Raw genomic sequence first — 27,852 nt, forward strand, 5'->3', positions numbered from 1 at the left:
CACTCACAAGCTACAGACCTCGAGATCTTAAGCAAACGCACTGTCAGTCCGGCTACCCGAAGTGTAGGGTACACACACACACACACACACATATATATATATACATACCCGAAATTCTCGTTTGCTTTAACTAAGAAGTAGCTGAAGCGCGACAAGTCGCCATGTGTATTCGTTTGAGACACACACACACATATATATATAGCGTTGATGTCTTTCACTGTGGATTCTACGCTTCAAAGACGAAACCAATAACAGTTTGTGATGAATAAGTTATAAGATATTTCCAGTACCTGTGCCGTTACCGGAATGTGCTGGGTGAAATGTTCTGAAATGGTAACTGACATGATAATGTACACTTCCGGTTGTAAACTGAAATACTTTTGAAGCTTTTTGAAATGATAATGAACTGGGTGTGCTGCTATAGGGATGTACGGTGCGATTATATATATAGATGTGACAACCTGCAGAAAACCAACTATATAAGAGGATGTTTTTTTCTGAAGCCACTTTTTTCTTACTGCTAACATCTATGGCTCATTGACAAGTATGGATGTGATATTTTAACTTGATGTAAACTCGCTATATTACAAATATTATAATAATGACATCGATAGCGGTTCGTCACAATCCTTGGTCGACGTTGTCGGCAAGCAGATGTTCTAGCGTGTGTGAAGAGAATATAGATGATGTTGACGATTTCGACGAGATATTCGACTTATCTGAATCATTGGGAGTTGATCTGGGAGGTCTGGACGAGATCGATGAAATGAAAGAGAGACTACAAATGCATTTAAGAAAGAATGAAAATGGAGATATCAAAACAATTGTAAGTAAAATGTTGTTTTTTATGTAATCTCGCACTGAAGTGAAAAATTTAGAACACAGTAATATGTGATTCATGAGTGACGATAAAGCGAGTGTTCTATTTTTATACCTTGTCAAAGAGGTCATGGATAAAGGTTACTTCTTATTACTTACATATACATATACGTTAGATGAAATCATTGTTCAGTATTTTATCTCCTTCGAAGAAGATTTCCAATTTGTTTGACATTTTTTCTGACATAAGCATGATGTACAAGATATGATTACTCTATTTGCCCCTGACACAGCAATTATTCAGACGTTTGATTATATAGTTTATCCTCTTCTATACCAGTATCATATTTTGATACATCTCTATATCATAATGGAAATATCATTACGAAATGTCTTCCAAAGTCAATTATAGACTTAATAGGATATCTAACATTTCATTAAACTTCCCAAGGCTAGTTTACAATAGAAATGATTGACTAAGCCTTTATCTTCCCTTTTTTATTGATTTCACTACGTGTGTGTAAAATCGTTTGCATGTATGCAGACAATTCATGTAAATAGCTGCATATATTAGTATCCATAATAAAATCTATACTAAAGAGTAAACATCTATAAGTGTATTGTTTGTAGAGTTGATGAGTCCCTGATGAGCGATATACATGTAATTATAGGGCATGACAAATATCCATTCTTCTTGGCTTTCTGAAATACATGCTTCTTATTTTTGATTATAGTGAGTGAGTATTCTGCCTTAGTTACAATGATTGAATAAATTTAATACATTTACTACTTTTTATATAATTCTTGAAATTGGGTATAAATAATTTTTATGATAAAATAAAAAAAAAATCTAACTTTGACTAAAAAGAGCAAATTAAAACAAGTTAAAATCGCATATAATAATAAAGAAACTGGATACCAGGTAAATGTCATAGCCACTACACCCTATCTCATCAAGGACAATATGTCGGTGATATTTGGAGAAATAGTGCCAAAGACATTTAGATGTTATGATAAATGCATTATATTTCTCAAACTGCCTAAGCATAACTTACTCAAAAGACAGGAACATTACAAAAAAGTTCTTTCCTTCAATCAGCTAAATGCTAGCCGGATTTAAAGGATACTACAAACAATGGTTGTTATGAGACGGCCTCGCCTATTGCCACTGTCCTGTCACCCAGTTAGGGCAGATGTGTATCTTATATGACATTGCTCAATGCTACTGTATCTGACAATCGAGTTTCGAATGTTTTTTGGTTTTCTGTTGTCTATCGACATTTTTACTTGAGTAACTACAAACAAAAGAACTAAACGACTAGAATAAACCCAGGAAGATATAAACGTAGCATGGGTAAACCCGGCACACCTCGTCTTACTGCTATATGAAAGGATATATGAATCGTGGAGGCATTAAGAACAGGAAATCATGCAGGTATTAAGACAAATGTAAATCGTCGAGGCATTAAGACAAATGGTAATCGTGGAGACATTAAGACAAAGGTAATTGTTGAGACATTAAGACAAAGGGAAATAGTGGTGGCATTAAGACAAGGGAAATAGTGGTGGCATTAAGACAAGGGTAATTGTTGAGACATTAAGACAAAGGGAAATAGTGGTGGCATTAAGACAAGGGTAATTTTTGAGCCATTAAGACAAAGGGTAATCGTACAGGCATTAAGACAACGGATAATCGTAGAGATATTAAGAAAAAGGGAAATTGTGGAGGCATTTAGACAAAGGGTAATCATGGAGGTCTTCAGACAAAGGGTAATTGTTTATTGAGTTACTGAGACAAAGGGTTATCATTGAGGCATTAAGAAAAAGGGACATCATAGGGCTATTAAGACAAAAGTAAATCGTGGAGGCATTTAAACAAAGGGTTATCATGGAGGTACTAAAACAAACGGTAATAATTGAGTCATTAAGACCAAGGGTAAGAATGTAGGAATAAAGAAAGGGGAAAACATGGAGGTATTTAGTGAATCGTGGAGGCATTTAGAAAAAAAAACGGTAATTGTGGAGGCTTTTAGACAAAGCGTAATCGTATATGCCTAAAGATAAAGTGAAATCGTGGATGCATTTAGACAAAGAGTAATCATGGAGGCATTTATAATTCAGACAGAATCTATTAACCATATATCCAGACAAAAACAAATGCGTCAATAATCATCTGCTACGTAGCCAATGTCCATTATAGTCAGTTTAAGTTTTGGGAAAGCCCACGTCAAATATAGCGATACTCCAAATATAGTGCAACTTGCAATTGTTACGCCCTCTGGCGGGAACAGAGTTGGTTGTAAGTGACGACACGGTAGATCTCACGTATACTTTTTCTTTGGATTTTGATTTAACAACATGCGTGGCAAACAGTTGTTACATGTATCATAATTAATAGATTCAATGACGATTTGTTGTTTTGACAATTGAAATCGACCAAACCCGGGTTTATTTCAGGGGCACCGAACGGAAATTCGTGTTCATGATGTAATTGTGTACAAATGCAGAAGTAGATTGTATTTTTATTTGTGTACGAATGCATACAAACGCTAACACACATCTAGGTGATTTATTTCATCCATAATGTAATCAGAACAATACGAATGGAATGATTATAATGGAAGTTGTACAGAACAAAAACACTGCACCTCAACATTACTCCTGAGGCCGATCTAGATCTAGGTCAAGTCTCGGCGAACTCGCTAGCAACTTTTTTATTGTTGTCGCAACCGTTCGAAAAATCTCACATCTGTTATATTGCTGTCCTAATAGTAATTCTCTATATTTTGTTTATCCATTCAACGTCTCCGTTTGGTACGACGCAACCCAGTAAAATACCCGCTAAAGGCTTCAAATGCAAACCAATGTTAAGTTGTTTACAGTCAGGAGAAGGGGCTGTGCTTTCACAGATGTATACAAAGTGTGCAGAGACGGCTTGCTCATTTGCATATAAATTGTAAAGCTATACGATTACTATCCCCCTTACAATTACTTTTTAAAAAACCGCATTGAAAACATAAACTTGTATCAACATACGGTCAAGGATAGTTCATAAGGAGAACTGAAGTATACGTTCATGAAATAATTTGTGAAATGATAAAAAAGTAAACAAAATTGACTAAATTGTCCCTTTAAGTCTATGGTGTCTTTCTATTTGATCTCAGTTGTAACAGGCTTTGACATATTACACCGGTAAACATATCTATTTTGTTATCAATTATTTGTGTACATAGTTGAACGTATAAGATTCAATGACTTGTTTTATTAACCAGATTAAATGATATAAAACATTTAGTAAACAAAAGTAGTTGTAATTTGCTGTTGATTGTAAAAAATAACTGTCTGAAAGAATTCTGTTTTTGCCAAACTAAAGGACAGGCATAGAAGCATTTATTATTTGCATCTCTATTCGTACTTTTATTGCACACTTTTTCTCACAATTTATTGACTCTCATTGACATTCTCAGTATTGATGGGTCGTTTATAATGTAATAACAACTGTAATAATGATTACTGTTATTGATCTTGACGGAAATGAGCAGTCGTAACTTTTGTTCATAGTATTCATACTTCTATGTATCAGAGACTTATATTTCACCTGTTGTACATACTACATTCTAGTTATATACTCCAGTTGGAACTATCATTTCTAAATACAAAAATATGTTAGTTTCAAATATGCACAGTATATGTATCTACGAGACGCAGATTTGTTGACATACCATGTATTGTATCAGAGTAGTACATATGAATATTCAACAAATAAAAAACATTTCCTATCAACCATGCTGGTGCAAAATTCATTTTTGTCTCTCAGCTATATACTTTCGGTCCCTGATATAGACTTCTACGCATCTTCTTTTAATTGTATTAGTCTGTATTTACATATAAATAGCGTCATTATACCTTGAACACCCGGACCTTACATTTTTATAGAAATAGATAAGGTGAGACCTAACATGATTAAACCGTGTGGGCGATGGTTGGCGTCCATTGTAATTCTGGGTGTTATTTAACTTGACCCTGTCTATTTATAGACGTGATTCGGTAGTATCTTATAAAGCTTTCCGGGAACTGTTCCAAACAAAAACTACATGTAGGACAAAACAGGGACTAACATATAAGAAATCGTTAAAAATACAGCTGTAATATTTTCTTGTTGAATGCCATGGGACACGTTCTGGAGTTTTCAACCAAAACATGGCAAGGTAATATCACTTCTGTGGTAATATGAGTAATACTTTTTTTCCAAGAGTGGTACTGGTTCTAAAACATGCTGTGTCCATTCAGGTACTAATACGTTATTCGATAAATGTACATGGTATCACATTTATATGAGATAACAATGTTTAATATCTATATCAGAATATCGTTGATTAACTAAGTGCTCGAACAAATAATTTTCAAATGCTGTGTAACATGAAATGTCAGCGGTTTCTTTCGTGGTTTCCTTCATAACATTTTCACTGTAAAAATTTAGGAGCAAGTTGCCTGGTTCATCTTAATTTGTTGTTTCCATCCATCTTCGTGGCTCCGTTCCTATGCTCATCACCAAATCTTTATAAACAACGACAGTTTCATGTTATACAGTTCCCTATATATGAAATTAAATATATTCAAGAATTCCATATACTGAAACTCTACTTTTGACCATATCACTCGAACACGGCATATGACTATAATTTACTGGGTTTAAGTAGCGGTATGCACTGAGCTTATTCTGAATTATTTGTTAGTAACGTGACCTAAAAGTTTAGATATTTACCCTTTGTCTACTGATAGATTCTGTCAATGTTTGTTATTGTTAAAATAACAATGAAGTGTTTACATGTATAGACAAACTAATCCAGTAACATTTCGATCCAAGCGAAAAGGTGAATTATTCACGAGACGATATGAATATTGATCAACTTTGTCTGGAAACATTCGAACTGTTTCCCAAAACAGAAAGCCATCGTTATTGTTTGATTTACCGGACATGGCTCTGTTATATCGATGGAAAATTTTTTAAGTTGCATAACAGACTGTAATTGACTCTTGCTAAATACTATTAATCGGGGTGTGGTATGTTGTGGGGATTAATTATGGACAAAATTTACTAATGAAATCGCCGATTGAAGTTTATGAAAAGGATTTTTCAATGTAATATTGATATAAGATATATGATTCTTTTATGTTAATTATTTTACATGATTACTGGTGGATTTTTAGGTTCAAACACTTCCCAGTTTTAAAGTACCTTTAAATCATTGTATAGGGCGTTGACTTCCTATCATTAAGTATACATATATGAGGACACCACTGTGTTGCATTTTAAACCTATCATGTTTCTACAATAATAGAATTAGGATAAGGTATTATCATAGGATCAAAGGGAATACCGAATGTCAAAGTGGTATTGACCTGAAGGATTCCACTAAATACGACTGCGTAATTTAATAAGGAAGGAAGGGTTGGGTTTTTTTCTCTGGGAATTTCCCAGGGAAAACCATTCATTATTTGTTCTTTTTCCGACTCAGGTCAGTATGTCCTAATCTATGGGTTTTCCCTTTCTATTTGACCTTAAAGTGATTCCATGAACAGGATGACCGATACGTCGTTTCCTTTCGTTCCTTTTGCGATACTTTATCCCTTAATCATACATCTGTTATATTATCCTGCTCCCTTATTGGTTGTATATAACAATGGTATACTATAATTTTACCGTTTTAATATGATATCGTGTACTCTACGAATAAAGAATGTACATGTATTTGAAAATAGAACCACAATTAGATGCAATTTGTTCTGATATGATGATAAATATTAAAACAAAAGTTCACAGAAGCGACAGAAAAAAAAAATCATTTTTAATGAATTTAAAGTTCATAATATCTCCTGTTTGTTAGTGAGTCAATTTAATACAACGATTTGAAATGTGACGATTTCATTGAAATAAAACTTAGCAAAGCGGTACATATTTACATATTTTATTAGATACGGAAAAGCATTGCATTTGTCACATTTTGTGAAACAGCATCTTGTTTGGACATCGGTAATTCCTCTGCATATCAAACAACGATAAATGTTTGTTTACTGCATTTACGCTAGTGCGGTTAATATTAAACATATATGTACCAAAGGTTATATACATCTTCTCTTTGTGAACTTCCATCTTTGTGTAATACACAGTGTCACAAATATATTGATATCATTTATAAATCATTACAAATGACATAATTGTTTATTCTACACATTCCTGTTTTATATTTTGTCACAAAAACATAATTACATTCATAACTATATACATGTATACATATGTACGTGTATATGATATATATATAGTGTCACAAGAGCATAATTATATACATTATACATGTATAGATGAATTATTAAGTGTGGCCAGAACTTAATGATATACATTTATGTATAAATTATATAGTGTCACAAGAACATATATAATTATATACAGGGTCTAGTAAGTAATAACGACGGTATAAACCAATATAGGTACTGGATCCTAACAAACAAATGTTGGATGCGTATTACTAGAAATAGATATATGTCAAGTATATACATACATATATATATAAATCATATAGTGTAACAAGAACTTAATTATATACATTTATAGATACATATAAATGAATTATATAGTGTTACAAAAACATAGATACACTTATTTTTTTCATAGTGATGCAAATAATATTCAACTTGAAAACACGAGGAATTAATTGATAAAGAGCATCAGGAAAATGTTTTTACGTAGTACATGGAAAAAAACAATTATAAATCGACTACATTCACACTTATCACATGCAAAATGCAGTATGAACTGAAAAGGGAAATAGTTCAAAAACAATACTTTACCGACATATTTCATAGTTTTTATTCATATTTTTGAAACATGTATTAACACCTAATTCTACTATGTTTGCTATGCAACGCCAGTTTTAATTGGTTTAAAACCATGTATTATTTTCCAATAACCCACGCTCGTGCCAATAATACACGCTCGTGAGTCACAGCTGTTACAATTTTATATACCTAATATTCACCCGTTTTATAAAAGGTTACTATAGCCGAGTGGGATAATGGGATAATGGGTTAGTCTTTCAATAAATTTTTATCACGACGCGAGTTCGAATCCTACGGTGGCCCCCCCCCCCCCCCCCCCCCCCCCCCCTTTCTTCTTTTTCTTTTTTTTTATCCTTTATTTTTTTAATTTTCAAAATCAATGCCATATGATAGATGCTCTTGATCGTAGTACTGTATTGCCTGTATATTTCATCAACAAATAATGCAATACTCAAGAAATAAATTACAAGGTTTTCTCGAGGTTTCTTTGCTGTTTTGCTATTAGAAAGAGGTCGATCTCAGAACTAAACAGTACATGGTAGAATAGAAATAATCAACTTTGACTCGTGTATTGTTGCAGGATATACAACGAGGACGAGGATATTTTGCAATTAATTAATAACGAAGGCCGCAGGCCTGAGTTATTAATTAAAATTGCAAAATATCCTCGTCCTCGTTGTATATCCTGCAACAATACACGAATCATCGTTAATTATTTCTTAAATAATTTGTATAGCGAAAACATCAACAATTCAACAACAGTATATGCTTTATATTCACCTTCCAATACACATACTTATATCGATATATGTATTTCCCCGCCTAATTGAAATCCTGACCTCGTGATGCCAGCTCAAGATCCGTAAGCAACATGGCAGCCTACTGGACTGGTTATTCAAGAAGGAAGGGTATTGCATATAAAAATGTGCTATTGTAAAAAAAATACTGTTTCTTCGTGTTTTATGCTAAATAAATCCAAGTGAGAGAGCACATATGTTTACCATTTTGTTTCCAGTTTTAATCTTATGTAAAAGACTCGATGTGAGTAAGAAAAAAAAAACATATTAAATCACCCCTAACATCGTATTTTAGGTCATTTCACGAACTCTTGACATCCTTGTACAAGATATAACGGACTTTGTACGCGGTGGATGATGTCATTCTTGGAGGGATGGAATCATGTTTTTTCATTGTTAATATTAATCAGATTATCATTCGTCTAAAGAAAATGACGCAGTATCTCTAAAGACATGAATTGGCAACACGACATATTTTAACAACGTAATTGTTCCTCTTTAAGTTGATCTATGGCTTATTAACATACAGTAAAATACAGAGTTCGTACTTTAGGCACGCCTCTTGAAATTCCACCCAGCACTACGACACGATACTCAGTCTAGGTGGGGTACCGTCTTCGATTAAACTTCCTGGTTGGATCAGACCCATCATGTAATCTCATTTTTACCACTCCTTCTGGCGATTATTTATTGTGTTATGAATTCCGAGTAACCTTTGGAATGTTACATTAAATAGTCATATCATATATCGTTATGCTTATCTAGATTTTGAAATATATATATTTTAAAGCTAATGCCTGATTTTCATCATGTTTTGATTACTAATTTATCCAATTTAGTAGCTATGCAATTTATTTCAAATTCTCCTTTATTGAGACCATACAATGTATTGTTTGATTTAATGATCACATAAACAATTTTTCATTCGCCACCATAAACAAGCTTTTACATGTTGTTATGATATACGTTTGCTCGATACAGATATAAATGATGGCCCTAGATAACTCAAATTATCGATGGGCCATAAGAAAAGCACAACACTAAAACTGATAATTGATGGATAGTATTGACATTTATTTATATACGATTAAGAAAATGTAATATACATTTATAGCCTTTTAATAAGGTCGATACGTGGTTTGTTAACTTGAAATAAAAAAAAAAGTTGAGGATAATATTTCTTCTCAGGGTAACCGAAAAGAAAAGGCTATAGTAGTTGTTTATCATAAGGAGATATTTATAAAAAAAATATTCAATAATAGAGACTACAAATGAACATTTACCTTTTAAACACTACACACTCCAAACAGTAACTAATCATCAAATGTACATTTAATATATTGATTGATAGGTATTATAATCGTTCTGAAATTTGCAGAATAATTAATTGTCTGAAGTTGTCTCTGTTGTAATTATACGCAAGACATAAGACATTGTCGGACAATACCAAGGGGAAGTGATTCATACCCTGCAATCCATTTTTTGAAACACAAAGTACATCAGCTTTTTTATCAACCGTTTTAGCACGAGAATTCCATGGTTTTTTAATGGACAGTCTTGTGACATTGTTTTAACCAATCAAAATTTGTGAACAATATCATTATATAATTCTATATATGTATATGCCGAACAGCGGATAAAAAACTGTATCAAACAGTTACAAAATAATTTTCTTCTTGAAGATTCATATTTGAAGTATCGTTGTTGATTTGTTATGCTTAAATTCTTGAGCACGTGTTGGAGATGATTATCTTGCTTTATCTTTCTATATAAAAATAAATATGAAAACATTTTGCCACAGCAAGAAACGTATCGAATTGGAACAGGAATAACCGGTTTTATTGACAGCATATTATGTTTCGATAATCGGTATATTTAATTCAGGATTCAATTTTAAAATACTTTTTTAGACAATGACTCATTTTACCAGCAAGGTAACAATCACATTAAACTGGATTAAGATTAGATTTTTGTGTAATTTTCTCACCATACTCTAAAGTAACATGATAACAAAACCCTAAGACGACTTGGCGTGCTTTCTGAATCAGACCAGGAAACAAATTTAGAAGTAGAAAAAAATGTTCTCACGTCTTTTTACATGGAGCAGTCTAAACCTTGGCTAACGCTGACTGAGTGTAAACATGCGATGCTTTATGAGACAATGTCCTGCAGGTAGAGCTCAGGCATTGGGCCTGCTTCCCCAATTGCATGATTCTTTAGAGGCGAATAGATATGGGATCGTATCTTTTCTCTTCTTTCTATACAATTATCCTTCCGTATTGCAACTCTTGACACTGTCACATGTTGCCCTGTTAAGCGTTCGCTCATGTGAGGGTAATGTATCAGATTATTGTAGTTGTTATAAGTATAATAGTAACGTGTCCAGTGTCGCAGTAACATATTAAGGCGTGTCGTTTCAGTGTGATGACACTATAAAAGTGTCCATTAACGGCCCTTTATTCGTAGAATCCTTCCTTAAATTACCAAATAGTGCAAAAAGGACATACATCAATAATAAAGTTAACTACATAATGATAAATTCGCTGATACAAATTGATGCATATCTTAAATTACAGTGTTCATTACTTTGAAGAACTTAGAAAATATAATTTAAATGTTTCTTCATATACTAACCATATCCAGATCCCGTGTTGTCATTGCCACCACATTCAGAAACTGTTCCTAATGCCGGCGTTGCCATTCCCCCTTCTAGTATTATTCCGTAAAGCCTGGAGTATGTGACTTCGTATATAATGACGATAAACATCTATTCTGTAGGAATATATTATAGGATTGACTATTGTGTTCGCCAAAACAAAGATGGAAAACATATGTGTTCTATGACGTTGTCGCTCGGAAAATTCTGTGGCCTCCGTCGTCAACACAATAAAGGAAGTATACAGAACGTAAGGTCCGAAGCAAAAGATATATGACACCACCAAAATGATCAGGGTGACAAAGGGTTTCCAGTGATTGGGTGATACAACACGAGGCTGGTGTGTACTTATCGACTCCGATACCAAATCTACTGGTGTTGACGGATTTGGAGAGAGTGATATGACGGTTCCAGACGTTGATGGTAACGATGCAGCAACTTTGAAGAATGATGGCTGGTCAGTTTCTCCAGCTGTTGGTGTGATAGTATCAGAGTTTGATGAGAATTCGATGGTATTCTCTTTTTGTGACCATTCTGGTGGCATTGGGGTGGTTCTTCCAAGTGTCGATCGTACATGTAATTCTTTGGTTACAGACGTCCTGGTCATCGCAATGTGTCCTCCATGTATTGATGACATTTCAGTATTTTTCACCATTTGTTTACTATCAGAGGTCGTCATGTCATGTGAAATTGATATCATTGTCAATGATGTCGAATCTGGTGGTAAGGTTGTCGTGGGACGCTGTCGAGGTTTCTGATTGTAAATGTTTTATTTCATCATCGTTTGAGTTATCCCCAAATTCTTTGCTGGTGATTTTCAGTTGTTTTGTATCAGAAGGCCTTGGTTTAACCGTACCAGTTGCAGTCGGAGAAAGGTCTGAAGATACGGGTTTGACAAATATCTTCCTTGTTGGGACATCAGGTAATATTCGTCGGGTACGCTGGATAATAGTTCCTATTATTTTTGCATTTAAGCCAATCATCAACAGAAATCCGACTGTAAAATGTATGGCGTCAGTTAAATACATGTTATTAACATGCTTACCGAAAAGTTTTGCATCTTTGCAATGTTTCTCGCCATTGTCATCCGTAGTTGTGTGATACACGTGCAAAAACGTCAATTCTAGAGCACAGAAAATCCATCCACCTAGAATAGTTATCCTGCTGAACGAAGTCCCGTTGATCAGTCCGGTATACATAAGGGGATGTACTACAGCGACGTACTGGACAAAGGAGGTCAAAACCAGCGTGTAACCAGATACATTTATAGCAAAATGTGCAAATACTCTCGGTATGAGGCAAATTTGGAAAGGAACATAATCCCCGTCTTCAAGGAATGTAAATACAATAGCATCAGCTAAGTTGACCAAATAAGAAACACACTTCAACAAATCGCCGATCGCCAAGTAGAACACGTAAACAGAATTGGCGTTTTTCTCGAAGCATTTTCCTAAGTAGGTGATGATAATAACACTTATATTCATAATCAAAGAAACAATGATTATGGACAAAAACATACACACTATAGCTATTGCCCGTTTGTCCTGGTAGAAAGCAGTTGGTGCTAACACGGTGGAGTTAAAATAAGCAGATGAATTCATTCCAACTTCCTCCATGGTGGTTTTTAAATCCACTGTCTCCCTGTTGTTTTACACTAAGCTATTGCCGATCAGTGATACTGAATTAACCAGCGTCAGATTGCATATTGGCTGGCTATATTAAATAACGCTACTATCGTCACTGTTGCTAAGGTTACCCGGGTCACATTTCATATTGGCCGATTTGAATTGGAACCGTTTTATAAATCGGCATTTTACCAATTATAAGGATGTTGCATTGAGCCGGTAAATCCATATAAGTTATACATCATTGAGTTATACATGTTTCATGTAATCACGGACCAAACCAAACATCTGCTCTTCAGTATTGTTCTGTATCGAATGATTATTTCTTTTAAAAGCATAATCTCTTTAGAAAGCTGGATGTAAGCTCTAATGCTACGAGATTTACGGTATCACGCCGCATGCCACGTGTAAACTCTGACCAATAGTAACAATATTTGCACAGGTTATAAGTATATTTTATACTTATCTTATTTATACATATATGCATATCAATATTTCTAACACTATAATGATATCAATTGATATACTCCTCTTTATATCTATGTTGGTTTAGCCATTTTATATGTTCCTTGCCCTACTGACGACTCCTACAAGGACAAATCTGCTGTTGGATTAAGGTATAACTATTGTCCGACATACACTGTACTACAAAAGCATTGTATTCGTTACATTTTTTTAGAGGAAAATTTATATATTTAAGTCGTACGATCAAGTGCAAGAACGAGTTAAAAAGTCGTACGAACGAATTAAACAGTCGCACGAACGAGCTAAAAAGTCGGACGAACAAGTTGAAAAGGCGTATGAACGAGTTAAAACGTCGTACGAACGAGTTAAGAAGTCGCACAAACGAGCTAAAAAGTCGTACGAACGAGTTAAAAAGTCGCACGAACGAGCTAAAAAGTTGTACGAACGAGTTAAGAAGTCGCACAAACGAGCTAAAAAGTCGTACGAACGAGTTAAAAAGTCGCACGAACGAGCTAAAAAGTTGTACGGACGAGATAAAAAGTCGTATGGAAGAGATAAAACATTTGATATGCTGATATAGATCGGAAGAGGGATTTGGCTATTTTAGCAATTACCTCACGAAGGAAAGGCTGTTGCTAAATAATGAGTGGAATACAAAGTATACAGGAAAACCTTGATGCTAAAGCATCAAATCGGCCGGAAAGATTTAAGAAGCCAACAATTCACACGGGAGCTTTTTTCCATTAAAAGCAAATGTGCAACTTGAAAAGAAAAACGAAGAGTCATTCACATAGACTAAGTCATTGGTAACAACATTTTAATTATAAATCAATACTGTTCAACTTTTGGTACATTATCATTTGTACAGGTATACAATATCCTTGATATGATAAGTCGAAAACATTGAAATAGTAATTATGTTTTTACAAAAGAAAAGTTATCCTACCTGAACGAAAATATATTCATACCGTATAGTGGAATGCATGTTTGAATAACAAACAGAGTTCTCTGTTATCAAGAAAAGGGAATGGCGACTATATTGGAATCAATTAAAGACAAAGACAAAGATTAATAGTAATAAAAAAAGATTAACTTTAAAACAAATATACCATTATAATGTATGACTAGTATTGCATATATGGATATGTCGTAATCAGTAATATAATGATAATCATGCATGGCCATGATATTACGGCTAAAAAATACAAAATAACATGTGAAGTAATAAAATGCTTTGAAAACAAATATGCCATTATAATGTATGACTAGTATTGGATATATGGAGATATCATGATCAGAAATGTATTCTAACACGATTCGTTTGCAACGCGTGTTTTGATTGGTTGCGGACCGACTTCTAATCTGCGATAGAACCATGACATATCGTGTTAAGCCACACCCCGTTTCTAATCAAAACAATATGGCGTCAAGTTCGACTCGTAGCGAAATTCAACACTCTGCACCATTTATGATTGATGACCCGTGATATTGGAATCGAAAGTGAAGAAATCGAATAGAATGAATTAACTTAATAAATTTAACAAAAATCGTTAACATCATTCTTACCGTCATTTATTGATTGAAACGTTCATTTCGTCCGTGTGTAAGCATCTAAGGTCAAGTAAAATCCTAAATGAAATGGAACAATTCATGCAAGTGCACACAACTTCACATAACGATTGAGCCTATAGAAACACATCAACTCTGACTTTGTTAAAATGCACATGTCGTTAAGCATACTGCGTAAATCCAAATATGTCTTTAAATCTTCGGAAACAGGACTTTCACAACAATCCAAATACCCCGCTTCGTTAACATACAGACCGAGCTCGTTTACCTATCGGTCTCGAGTTCAAACCAAATTTCATGTTCTAATCGCCAGTATAGCCACTCAAAACAACTTACTATCCCCTAAATATACAATGACAATCTTGATGAACAAGATAAGGCAAAAATACTCAAGAACTTTTATTGCAAACATGTTTCACTGGAAACACCTCGTTAAAAAGAAGGAATGTAATGTTTCTGGTACAGTGTATTTGTTATCGGTTAGTTTAGACTACAGGGACAGATCGTTATCCATTAATTAAAAACAAATTATTATCTCGCGATGACTATTAAATTCGCGATTTTACCTCAGATATACAACTGGTTTTTATATAAAAACATCAGCAAGAATATAAATGGTTAAATTTATATCAAACTCGTGAAAACAATGCATATATCAACATACATAACAAACCGCTCCCTTTCCCCATGTGTAAACTTGAAACCAACCACAAATAAATCGCCCGGCTTCAGCCGGTCGATAATAATTGAATTTAAATCAAATTTAATTTCATTTTAATAATTACAAATGCAATTTACTAATTTGATGGCTGAACATAATATTCAATAATCTGTACGTTTTGTTAAGTCGCTGTCTGTCACAATTTATTAAGAGTCTAAAATACGTTTTCTTTGAACTCTTGGTTAATTTTCCGTGGTCCCTACAATTCGACATACGTGATGTGTAGTAAATAAGGACAGTATGTAAATCTTACGACGCTGTGTGATTTACAGAAGTAAAATTAGTATGCCCCCTCCCTTTTTTCTAGACAAATTGATTATGCCTTATAATAAATACTAGGCGTCTTGGAAGAAGCCCTATAATGAAAAAGGGCAAGCTTCCGCTCCTAGATAAAGGCCACATACCAAATCAGAGTGATTTCACTGTATTGAATTTCATGTCAAGCCCTGTGATAACGATGTCATATCGTCATCACACTTTCACATATATAAAGACTTTGATTTGATCCATATAGTTATCAATATAAAAATGTACGTCTGTGGTATAGCTTTACGTCTTAAAACCTGACCTTGTTTAGGGTGTTTAATTTCGACAATAATAAATTACGATCGAATGTCAAAAGAATAGGCTAATGGATAATATAGAATCATCATTTGAACCTCCAAATCGTTGGTACGACTTTTTATCTCGTTTGTACGACTTTTTTTATCTCGTTCGTACGACTTTTTATCTCGTTCGTACGACTTTTTATCTCGTTCGTATGACCTTTTTATCTAGTTCGTACGACTTATTTATCTCGTTCGTACGACTTATTTATCTCGTTCGTACGACTATTTTATCTCATTCGTACGACTTTGTAACTCGCACGACTTTTTGTCTCGTTCGTACGACTTTTTATCTCGTCCTTACGACTTTTTTTTATCTCGTTCGTACGACTTTTGTTCCCTCTAAATATGGCTCGAATACGCTTTTGTACTGTACCGAACATTAAATATTTACAGTTTTTTCTTTAACCTTTAGATATGACTGACTGATGGTGATACACTATTACGTGTGAAATGAGGAGATAATTGTTGATAATAGTCGACCTGCTCGTAAATTCGGTCAACTCTCGTCCGATTTCCCACTATCAAGCCAGTTTCAAAGCCATAGACTGCTTGCTTTGTACTTAATGTAAAGTACCCCGTTGATCCCGCAATCAAATTATCCCAGTAATTTTCCTGGGAACGCGGTAAATAAATGTAACGATCGCACGTAGTGGCCTTGTTAAGACAATAAATCGATAATTTCCTTCATGGTTCCAGGGGAAAGGGTTGCACTATAGCATTATGTATATCAGTTCCTATTGGATATGACTAAGTTCATTCTTCTTAAATCATCATAACAATCGAGAAATTTGGCGTGTATAACATCACAATGATGTTCCACTGCTGATACTATAGAAACATGTACGGACAATCACAATACATCGACTATTAGTTTCATAAACGAGAGGAAGGGCCCGAAATTCTTATATCAATAAATGTGTGACATTTTATTGCAATTTTACATCAAAAGACATCGTATGGAAATGAGAGGCAGTATACCCTGTTTGATTATTTAAAAAAAGAGAAATTATGTCTTGGTTATAATGTTGAGAAATGAAAAGCGTTTTATCATGGTAAACTTTTATTAATAAATTTCGCCTTATAGAGGTTGTACTACGTATATGACAACATGCTTCATATACCCGTGTTTCTGTTTTAATTTGACATTGTATCGAGGTGGTGCTAAAAGACATTATATTGACGCTTTCAACACATTGTGTTGAGGTGTTACATAGTGACATACTACATTGTTATTGTTCACCATTGCCTGTCACAGATCACAGACTTCATGGTTGATACACACAAAGATGACAGTCAAAAGAGGGAGAAACTTCGACAAGTCCTGGGTGACTGCCGTCGTACTCTTGCTACATTCGAGCGTCCGGAACGGCCGGGCGGACATGGCAAGCGTGGCAGTCAGGCCATCGAGGATCTTTTAAAGGTAGAGGGTGCTGCTAAAGGGTTTGAAATTGACTTCATAGACCAGATCAAGTCGATAGAACGAGGAGAATGCGTCATTGTGGTATCAGGTAACTGCTTTTTCACGATTTTACATTTTGTTTTCTATGTTGTGTTTGTGATATGAAGTTAGCGATATGTATGCAAATCATGGTCCTTTTATTTTTATATAAACCAAGATTAATTTCTTTTTGGTAATAGATATGTTTGCAATTCATTCATTCCCAATTATGTATTAATACATTTTTTTGTTTTACAACTTTCATATGTTCCGATTATCCAGTAATTTGTTATATCATAGGTGAAACATCAGCCGGAAAATCAAGTGTACTAAACCTATTATTAGAGAAGGACGTACTTCCGGTTCACCACAATAGCTGTACTTCCGTTATAACAAGAATATCATATGGGAAAAAGTACCAGTCTTCCGTTTTCATGAATTCTGGAGAAGTGAAAACGTTCGATGACCCAGATCGCATCAAAGAGGATTTGTGGGAAATGATATACGTTGAAGACGCGGCAGGGCGTGACATGGTTTCTGACATTAAGGAAGTCAATATGGAAATACCTGCAGCTATCCTAAAGGTTCGTTAACCGTTGGAATTTTCTTATATCTGTTGTGTATATCTATATGTTAAGAGGAAGTTTCTTGAGTTGGTCAAGTCATTCCAAAATTGAAATAATATCATGCTATGATATCAAAAAGTTATGCTTCAGGTTTCTCTTATTCGAATTTTGATAAATTGCTCTATTCTTTTTCAAGTGTGGTGTGGTATTTGTTGACTCGCCTGGAATAGGCGAAAACGAGGCCATGGACAGCGTAATTGCTGATTACGTCGAGGAGAACGAAATAATGGGATTCATGTATGTCATCAAGTCCGATAACTCTGGAGGTGTCGAAGAGGACAGAGTAAGTAGTCATGAGCATTAAAAGTTTGGATATTTGGACCTTTATTATAATGTGTATATCATAGTTAAACATTAGGTATAATAGCATGGTAACAAAGCTCCCTGTGTTGATAAAGTGAACATTTATAGATGCATTGCCGAAACACTATCTTTACTATAAATTTGACAATTGAATAATCTGCCTTTTGATATGACGTTGTCTTCTTATTGTCTTCAGCTGATCAGCCTTGTTAAGCTTATATTAGAAAAACAGAACAAGAAGACGAAAGAGGGGATGATGCCTTTCAACCCACAGAGCGCCGTCTTTGTTTGTAATCGGTGGGATTTGGTTAGAAGAGATGAATGCGGACTCGTGTACAACAATGCAGTCTCGTTATTGCGAGAATGTTGGCCAGGTCTTGAGGAGGAACAGATTCTACGATTCTCGACATTTCGGGCGGATATGGAGCAGAAACTAGACAAAGGATACGTTACCAATGAGTACAAAGCACTATTGGAGAACATCCGGAACATCTATGCAAAGGCTGTACACAGACGGATAGAGTCAACCTACAGGTGGGTTTTTATATAGCCTCTTTACACTGATCAATCTAATGGCGATTTTGAAATAAATAGTCTCGTGTTATTGGTGATAAAACAGTATTCAGTCATATTTAGTTGCCATTAGATAAATTCAGAGCACTTAGCATGTAGTACAGAACATCTGTCGTAAACCGCTTCTTATGAATGAGACGTTCGTCCTGATTTGTCTGGGTTTGGCTGCAGCTTTCCTTTTTTCCTTTGTAGGTGGATCGAGAGGGTTCTTGCCCGCAGTGTCCACCACTTGAAGACAATGGTCAAGAGCTTAGACTCAAACGAAAAGTCCATGGAGGACAAGATGGCTCATACTTACGAAAAGTTAAAACATCTTAAACAAAACTCCAGTGCTGTACTCGCCGAACTAAACATAAAAGTTCAAGAGAAATATAGCATACTTTGTGATGAGTTCCGAGCTGAATTTAAAAAACATGGAACACGGGTTGCGTTGACGCAATGGATAGAAGACGAGACTCCAGAAGTCAAAGTGGGTCAAACATGGGATGACATTAAGGAGGCGATTGACATTGGGATTTCCAAAAGGATCAGTGATCAAATGATTCGATGGGAAAAAGAGACAGGGTATTTTCAATCCATAGAAGATATGGTTGTCAATGACATAAAACTCCAACTACGGTTTCTCGAGAACGAGATTGAAAATCTTGAAAACGAAATCCAAGACAACGAACCGACAACAACGGAAATAATGTACACTGGAAATAGGCGACTGACATTGGGGAATACCCAACAAAGTGTCAAGATCACTATGGACAATAAGACACAAGATATCCAAATGCCCGCGAGGCTTGCATCAAGAATGACCCCTCCGGTCTCATCTTTCATGACGAAGGTAAGGAACTCTGTGCTTTGGGATCCGTCTGAGAAAAAGGTACAACTTTACAGGGAGGATCCTTGTAAGGTAGTGAAATATCGAACCGAGAAGTTGCTCAGTCTCCTGCTCAAACATAGCAAGAACGATGACGTACTGTTCAAGTACATCAGTAGCTGGATGAGTCGACCTGTCTTGTATTTAGATCTGATCAAGAAAAACATCCCTGCACTTATTGAAGCAAATGAACAGCTTTTGGATCACGTGGCAACGTGTCGCGTTGATGCTAAGGAATCACGTGCTTTGTACGAGGAAATGATGGAAGGGCTTGAGAATTTGAAAGTCCATCTTACACAGTACGGCCAAGGACATATATTTGTGGACGATTTCGTGAATGACCAAATACATGTTCATGACGACATCGGGCTCGGCACAACGACCACATTGAAGATTTCCGACATGATACTGAATAGTTCCACCTATCGTGAAGTGAACAGGTAATGTAATTATGACTTACATAATTGCTTTAATTAATTAATTAATATTTTTATATTAACTTATACAATTGGTTGTGTATATATCTAACATAAACGCTGAGGTAGCAATACGTTTTATGCAAATAACAAGTTATATCGTTAGATGGGAATAAAGTCCAAACACGATAGTTTCCTTCGAAAGTAATGGTGCATTTGTAAAATTACCCATCGACAGTGATTAGTATCGGCAATACACGAAGGACATTTTAGGGAAATATACAAACAATGTAAAAATAAAATGAAATCACGAACCTTAACAATCTTAATTAAATGCATTATATGACAGTTTAATTCGGCTTCCCGATTCAACGTTATGATCAGATTCAGTTTTTATTCTTAAAATAGTAACGATAATTCATATAACCATAAAGTGTAATCATATAATGAAGTTCACACATAATAAGATCAAATCGATCTCTTCGTCATAGGCGATCGCTTCCGCGAGGACTTTGGACAGCTCTGCAGAGTGCCTTCTTGAAGAGGGACGGGCATGACAATTCAGTTACTATCAAAATCTACCTACAGTCAGCTGGCATAGACCAGACGTTTCCAGAGGTTTCTAAACTCAGGTACGTACATCTTGTAGGTAACAGGCAGTTCTTGTGGCAGTAGCTTTCCCACAAATATGGCGTGTATGTGAAGATGATATGGGTTTTAACCTTCATACACCCTTTACATGCATACAATCTGGGTGAAAGAATGATAGAATCTAAGATCAAATGACAGGTTCCATACATCAAAATTTTGAATAAGGTTTCAACGGAGTTACACTGAAATCAAAGTAATTCCACCTCAATATTATGTTTCTAGAACGAATTTTTTTGTTATATTTTACTAAAACACATAACCATATCGTTCCTTAATAATTTCCAGATTCCATAGCTTTGATCTTCAAATTAGTGCGTAAAGATCTTACGAATGTATAGCACACATGTTCGATGACGTGTGTCGTGCAGAATAAATGTTTCCAATATATGGAATAATTTCGGTAACACAATACGCTAAAGCCACATATTTTTACCCAGTATGTCATGGATATAAGTGTGATTTTACATTTGTACATTTACATCGTTTGTAGATTTTTAGACCACGGGTCTATTGCGAAGTTTTTGGGGATTCATCACTCCGACTCTCCCGCGCCTGCCTTTGTGTATGACAATCATCTCAAATCTGTGAAGCGTTATCTGAGGTCTACTCTAGCTAACGTCAAACACGAGACGGAAAGGATAGTCCACCAGACAGCTTCCGGTCTGGAATATCTGCACCGGAAAAACCTAGTACACATGGAACTCAACACTCAAACCATAACGGTAAGGGATCACATAGTTCCTCTATTTTGAATTAATAATATTTTGACACTTCAGTGTAGATTTCTCATAGCTTCACGAGTCGTGTTTGAGAAATGGAAATCGTTGCATGCATTCACATAGTTGTATAAGTTTTACCTGTAGAAACATTTTGTTTTGGTGTAATTGTAAATTTCCGTCTATACAAATGCTTTATGAACTACCAGTCAATATATTTCAATTTACGGTTGCTGTAATTGTCGGGGTTTGTCGTCTGATAAGATAAAGCGTCGAGATTTTTTTACTAACTGCAGGAAAAAATATGATATAACGATTCTTATTGATACACATTCTTCTAAAGAAGTTGAAAATTTTTGGGCTACTGAATGGGGGTATACGTCTAAATTCTGCTCTTTCTCCAGTAATAGTAGGGGTGTAGCTATTCTTTTTAATAATACATTTGAATTTGAGATTTTGAAGGAAATTAAAGATACCAATGGTAATTTCTTAATGCTTGAAATTAAACTCTTTGATAGAAAAATAACTCTGTTAGCTCTGTATGGTCCTAATGAGGATAATCCTGCCTTCTTCGATAACATACAGCGAAAACTCGAAACTCTAGATAATAATCCTATTATAGCATGTGGAGATTGGAATGTGCCCCTAAATTATAATCTTGATAACCTTAATTATAGACAGAATAATAACCCCAGAAGTCAAGCTAGAGTCCACGAAATGATGTCCTCCCTAGATATTTTAGATATATGGAGGGAAGAAAATCCTGAAGTTAAAAGGTATACATGGAGGGGTCCCTATCAAAAACAGGCTAGATTAGACTACTTTTTAGTATCTTCTGATTTAGTTCCATTTATTACAAATACTGACATAGGATTATGCTATAGATCAGATCATTCTCCAGTTTCAGTCTCTTTTAAATTTATTGACCAAAAACGCGGTTTTGGAACTTGGAAATTCAATAATTCCTTACTATATGATGAAGTATATGTTACAAAAGTTAAAGAATGCATTTCCGACACCCTTAACCAATATAGAAATAATGATAATACTTCCCAAAATGAATATATAATAGATTATCAACTACTTTGGGAAACAATTAAGCTAATGATACGTGGGTTAACTATAAAATACTGTTCACATAAGAAAACAATCAGAGTAGATGAGGAACGAAAATTAGAACTTAAGTTAAAAGATCTTTATTTGGGTGAAGGGGAAAATGTAAATGAAGCTGAGGTTATTAGAGTAGAGGGTGAACTTAAGAAAATCAGGGAAGATAAAGTTAATGGTATGATAATTAGGGCAAAAGCAAGGTGGAAAGTTGAAGGAGAGAAGAGTACAAAATATTTTTGTAATTTAGAAAAAAGACATTTCACAGAAAAACTTATTCCGAAAATAATTACTGAGGAAAATAGAGAAATTTTAGAACTAGAAGAAATTATGGAAGAGCAAGTGAAATATTATAAAGAGTTATACAGAAGCAGAGAAACCCATTTAGGGGAAATGCATAAGCAGTCTTTTTTTAACGAAGGAAATCCTTACAATTATAAATTAAGCATTGAGGAATCAGATGAAATGGAAGGCATTATTAATAGATTAGAATGTTTAAAGGCACTCAAAAATATGAAAAATTCAAAATCTCCTGGTTTAGATGGATTTACAGTGGAATTCTATAAAAAATTTTGGAACGATATTTACAACCCCCTTATTAACTCTTTTAATGAATCTTTTGAAAAGGGATATCTGTCTATTTCGCAGCGACATGGCACTATAAATTGTATTCCAAAAGAAGGTAAATCAAAACTGTTTTTAAAAAACTGGCGCCCTATATCACTTTTAAATGTAGATTATAAAATTGTTTCCTCATGTATTGCAAATAGAATAAAACCATACTTAAATAAACTTATTAGTGATTCACAAAAAGGGTTTGTAAAAGGTAGATACATAGGGGAATGTACTAGATTTATTTTAGATATAATTGAAAAAACACGTGAAAATAACATCCCAGGATTACTCATTTTATTGGACTTTGAGAAAGCTTTTGATTCCCTAGAATGGCATTTTATTCAAAAAGCATTAGAATTTCAAGGTTTTGGGCCCAATTTAAGAAAATGGATGAAATGTTTTTATAATAACTGTTCGAGTTGTATTTCTAATAATGGACATATGTCAAAATTCTTTAATATTGAAAAAGGAGTTAGGCAGGGAGACCCTTTATCACCATATATTTTTATATTTTCTATAGAACTTCTTAGTTCATCTCTTAAGTTTAATCCAAATATAAAGGGCATTAATATAGAAAACTCTGAATATATGTTGAGTCAATATGCAGACGATTCAACACTATGCCTTGATGATGATGAAACTTCATTAGAAAACGCACTAAGCACACTTGATCTTTTTATAGACTGTTCTGGTTTACGAACAAACCTGGACAAAACCCACTTATCATGGATTGGGGTTAAACGGGGTTGTGGTGAGGAATATTTACAAGAGAGAGGTCTTCATTGGAACCATAGTGGGAAATTTAAACTACTTGGCATTTCTTTTGATCTGACTAAGGAAGACATCACTAAGCATAATTTTGAAGAAAAACTTATATCTGTTAAAAAACTCTTAAATGACTGGTCTTTTAGAAACTTGAGTTATTCGGGAAAAATTACAGTTATAAAAACTCTAGTACTACCAATATTTACGCATTTATTTTCTACACTCCCAGATCCATCAGAAACATTTCTCCAAAATCTACAAAAAGTTTTTTTCAATTTTTTATGGTCGGGAAAAAAAGAAAATCAAAAGAAATACAATGATAAATACTTATGAAAATGGGGGACTAGGAATGCCGCATGTAAAATCTTATTGTCAAGCTCAAAAAATAACATGGATAAAGAAATTATTGAATCCAGAAAACTATTCCAGTTGGAAAATATTACTATTAAGTAAGGTGGAAAAGATGGGAGGAGATAAACTTTGGGACCTGAATAGTGAAGGATTACTGAAAATTTCATGTAAATTTAACACATTTTGGCAAAATGTAATTCAGATATGGGCTTCCTTGACACGTGTACCTCCCACAACCCCGAATGACCAATTATCTCAACCATTGTGGTTAAACAATAAAATTCTTGTAAATAATAAACATGTTATATACTATAAATGGATAAAGAACAATGTGTTTTTCATTAATGACTTATTAAATGAGACTGGTGAATTTCTATCTTTTGAAGAATTCCAGCGGAAGTATAATATAAATACTAATATTATAACCTTTCAAGGGCTACTCTCTGCTATTCCAAGGAACTGGAAACAAAATATTATTAATAATGGTAGAAAACTAAATAATATTGAAGGCAATTTAATTACTTCGCTTAAGTCTAACGAAAAAGTGGCTAAACATTTTTATAATCTTCTTATCGGTGAACAGCAGGAATTTCCAAACAAAGTCGTAGAAAAATGGAATAGAAAGTTAGGAACTGTATTTAATTTGGAAGATTGGAAACTGATATTTAAGTCAGTTTGTTTGTTGTCAGATGATACAAACATAAGGACTTTTCAATTTAGGTTGCTTCATAGAATTATTTATACAAATTCTAGATTAATGAAAATGAAAATTGTTGAAAGTGAACTATGTACTTTTTGTATGGCTAATATAGAAACAATTGAACACCTTTTCTGGGAATGCCCTTATGTTCGTGTTCTATGGGAATTCATAAAAAATAGATTTATAACTAATTTAAATATATTGTTTGATATGAATTGTACTTCAGTCCTGTTAGGTTGTAATAATGACTCTCAATGTGATGTTATTAATTTTTGTATTTTACTTGTGAAAAAGTATATTTATTCCTGCAGATGTAAAAATATTATCCCATCTATTGAAGGGATCCGGTCAATTTTTATGTACTATAAACAAATTGAAAAACAAAGTGTGATATTTTATTCCCGAACAAAGGCGAACCGAATAAGAGAAAGATGGATTTCTATCAGCACAGCACTGGATCTAGTTAATAATTAATAATATTAAGTAAGATTGAAAATATATTTTGTACTAGACAGTAAAAGTATATATGTAAGCAGAAGTAAGAATTAATCAAATAGACATGTTTTGTTTCTTGTAGCAATGTGTTTATATATGTGAACTTGGAAAAATAAAGAAAGTGAAAAAAAAAATATATTTCAATTTAATTTACGTATCAACAGGTTGATCCCGATGGTATGGTAAAATTAACTGGCGGTTGCCTACCACGCCGTGCATCATTTCCGCTTGACAAGGAAAAAGTCGAAGTAGGCGATTTCGTGTATCTGTCACCCTCGGTACTGAAAGGAGAACTCTACATTTCTGTGTCAGATGTGTACTCTTTCGGACTCTTTCTGTTGGAGGTTGTCGTAGGAGTAACAGCATATGAAGAGTTCCGAAAGTATCCTCTGGACCGATTCACAGACAAGGTCGAACCGGCCGTAATGTTAAATCTGGACAATGCCTTAGCAAAGCTGACGGAAACAACAAGGGGTGTTATCCGTCGGTGTGTGGCGTCTTCAAAGGATGACCGTCCTAATATTTCTGACATCGTTAGTCTGGTTTCTGCTTTAGGGGATGATGTGAAAGTTGTCTCTACCAAGTCAAGACGACACCGGCTACCTGTTGTAAACAGGCACAAGCGAGGTTCAGTAGACACGACCATGTCCTGACGCGGTGGTGTGCAGGTTCCAATGTCTTCCATTGTATAAAGCGTGTCTGATAAACGGTGTCTAGATGAACTGTTCACATTAACATGACACGCTTTATCCATCTGCTTTATTTTTGAGAGTTGAATTTTTTTATTTTATGTGTATGTATGTGTGTGTTTGTTGTTTTGTTTTTTGTTTTGTTTTGTTTTTTTATGAAGGTCACTTCAACAGGGAGTGTTCATGGAATTAAATAAAATCACATACATGTATTTGTAATTGACATTCGCTCATAGTACCCAAGCAGACGATGTTGAAGATCGTTCTAATTGTTGGTCTGTCAAATATAAGCGCTTTTTTGCATACCATGTTGTATATTGCTCAAGGTTGAAGTAAATTGCTTTTCTTTGCACAATTTTTCAATATACCTTAAACCATTTGGTATTCTATGCATTATTTTGAAGCTCTGATTCGTGTTTATAATGTATTCATTTGTACTTATTGTGTACATATAACTGCAGTACAACAATAGTTAGGTCGGGTCTACATAGGCTTATCGTCCGTTGCTGTTTTGTCGACATTCTTGTGAAGCAATCATCATATCCAGCGCTATATTTGTAAATAGTTATATACTATAATTATGATATATATGCTTTGTTATTCAAAAAAGTGAGACAATACCTTAGTCAGAAAAATAGAATCATCACACTTTTACTATTCAAATCAAATTTCTTGTTTTCTGAACTTATAATCAAGTATCAATTATCAAATAACCTTTCGTGAACATTCTTGTCAGTAATATACAATATAATATGACTTAATTATAATTGAATGTAAGAATGTTTCTCCATATTTAACAATACCTAGTCTAAACAATTACCCTCTTCACTAGTCATAGATAATGTTACTTTTTAAATTGGTAAAAACTAGGGTTTTTTCATAAAAAATAGGTAAACTTGTGCCTGTTATGTTTAAAAATCAATCTAGATCTATTTCGTGCAAAATGTTTAAACTCGCCTTCGCTTTAACATTTGATGTGCGTTGTGAAATAATATGCTCCTTTATATCTTTTATCAATAGAACGGTTTTTAGTCCGTTTCAAACAAAAGCATACAGCAGTAATAGTGGGTTGTTTTATAATTAGAGGATGTGTTTTGTGTAACTTTACGCCTTGAATGAGATTTGAAAGAGATTTTAAGTTACCCATTGGACACATTTACATACGGAATTATTTTCAATCACGTTATAACCTACTGGGAGGACTAATCATCAATGAAGTTGCTCAAATTTGAAGTGATATTATTTAAGCAGTAAGAATTCACCACGACCATTCAGTAGTAAATTAACATAACATGTATACTGTATCAGAGGCAAAGATATATAAAATCATAGTGTTCGTCATGCATTCTATATCTGCATTTACCGACGCAATCAATTTGACACGTACATAAATGTATATTTAAGTTTAAATAAAACTTCGAAAGTGAATATGAGTTTTGAGT

General features: G+C 34.3%; 1 protein-coding gene across 1 annotated transcript; it reads left to right on the top strand.

The window, feature by feature from the left end:
• The first annotated feature begins 6 nt into the window (after positions 1 to 6).
• On the top strand, positions 7 to 27,838 carry LOC117330352. The gene is made up of 9 exons (XM_033888568.1): positions 7 to 826; positions 17,353 to 17,605; positions 17,836 to 18,119; positions 18,298 to 18,444; positions 18,661 to 18,998; positions 19,230 to 20,345; positions 20,813 to 20,953; positions 21,463 to 21,694; positions 25,886 to 27,838. The coding sequence occupies exons 1-9, from the start codon at positions 602 to 604 to the stop codon at positions 26,372 to 26,374; spliced, it is 3,225 nt and encodes a 1,074-aa protein (XP_033744459.1). The 5' UTR covers positions 7 to 601; the 3' UTR covers positions 26,375 to 27,838.
• The last annotated feature ends 14 nt before the right edge of the window (positions 27,839 to 27,852 follow it).

Source organism: Pecten maximus, chromosome 7, assembly GCF_902652985.1.
Source record: "Pecten maximus chromosome 7, xPecMax1.1, whole genome shotgun sequence".
NCBI lineage: Eukaryota > Metazoa > Mollusca > Bivalvia > Pectinida > Pectinidae > Pecten > Pecten maximus.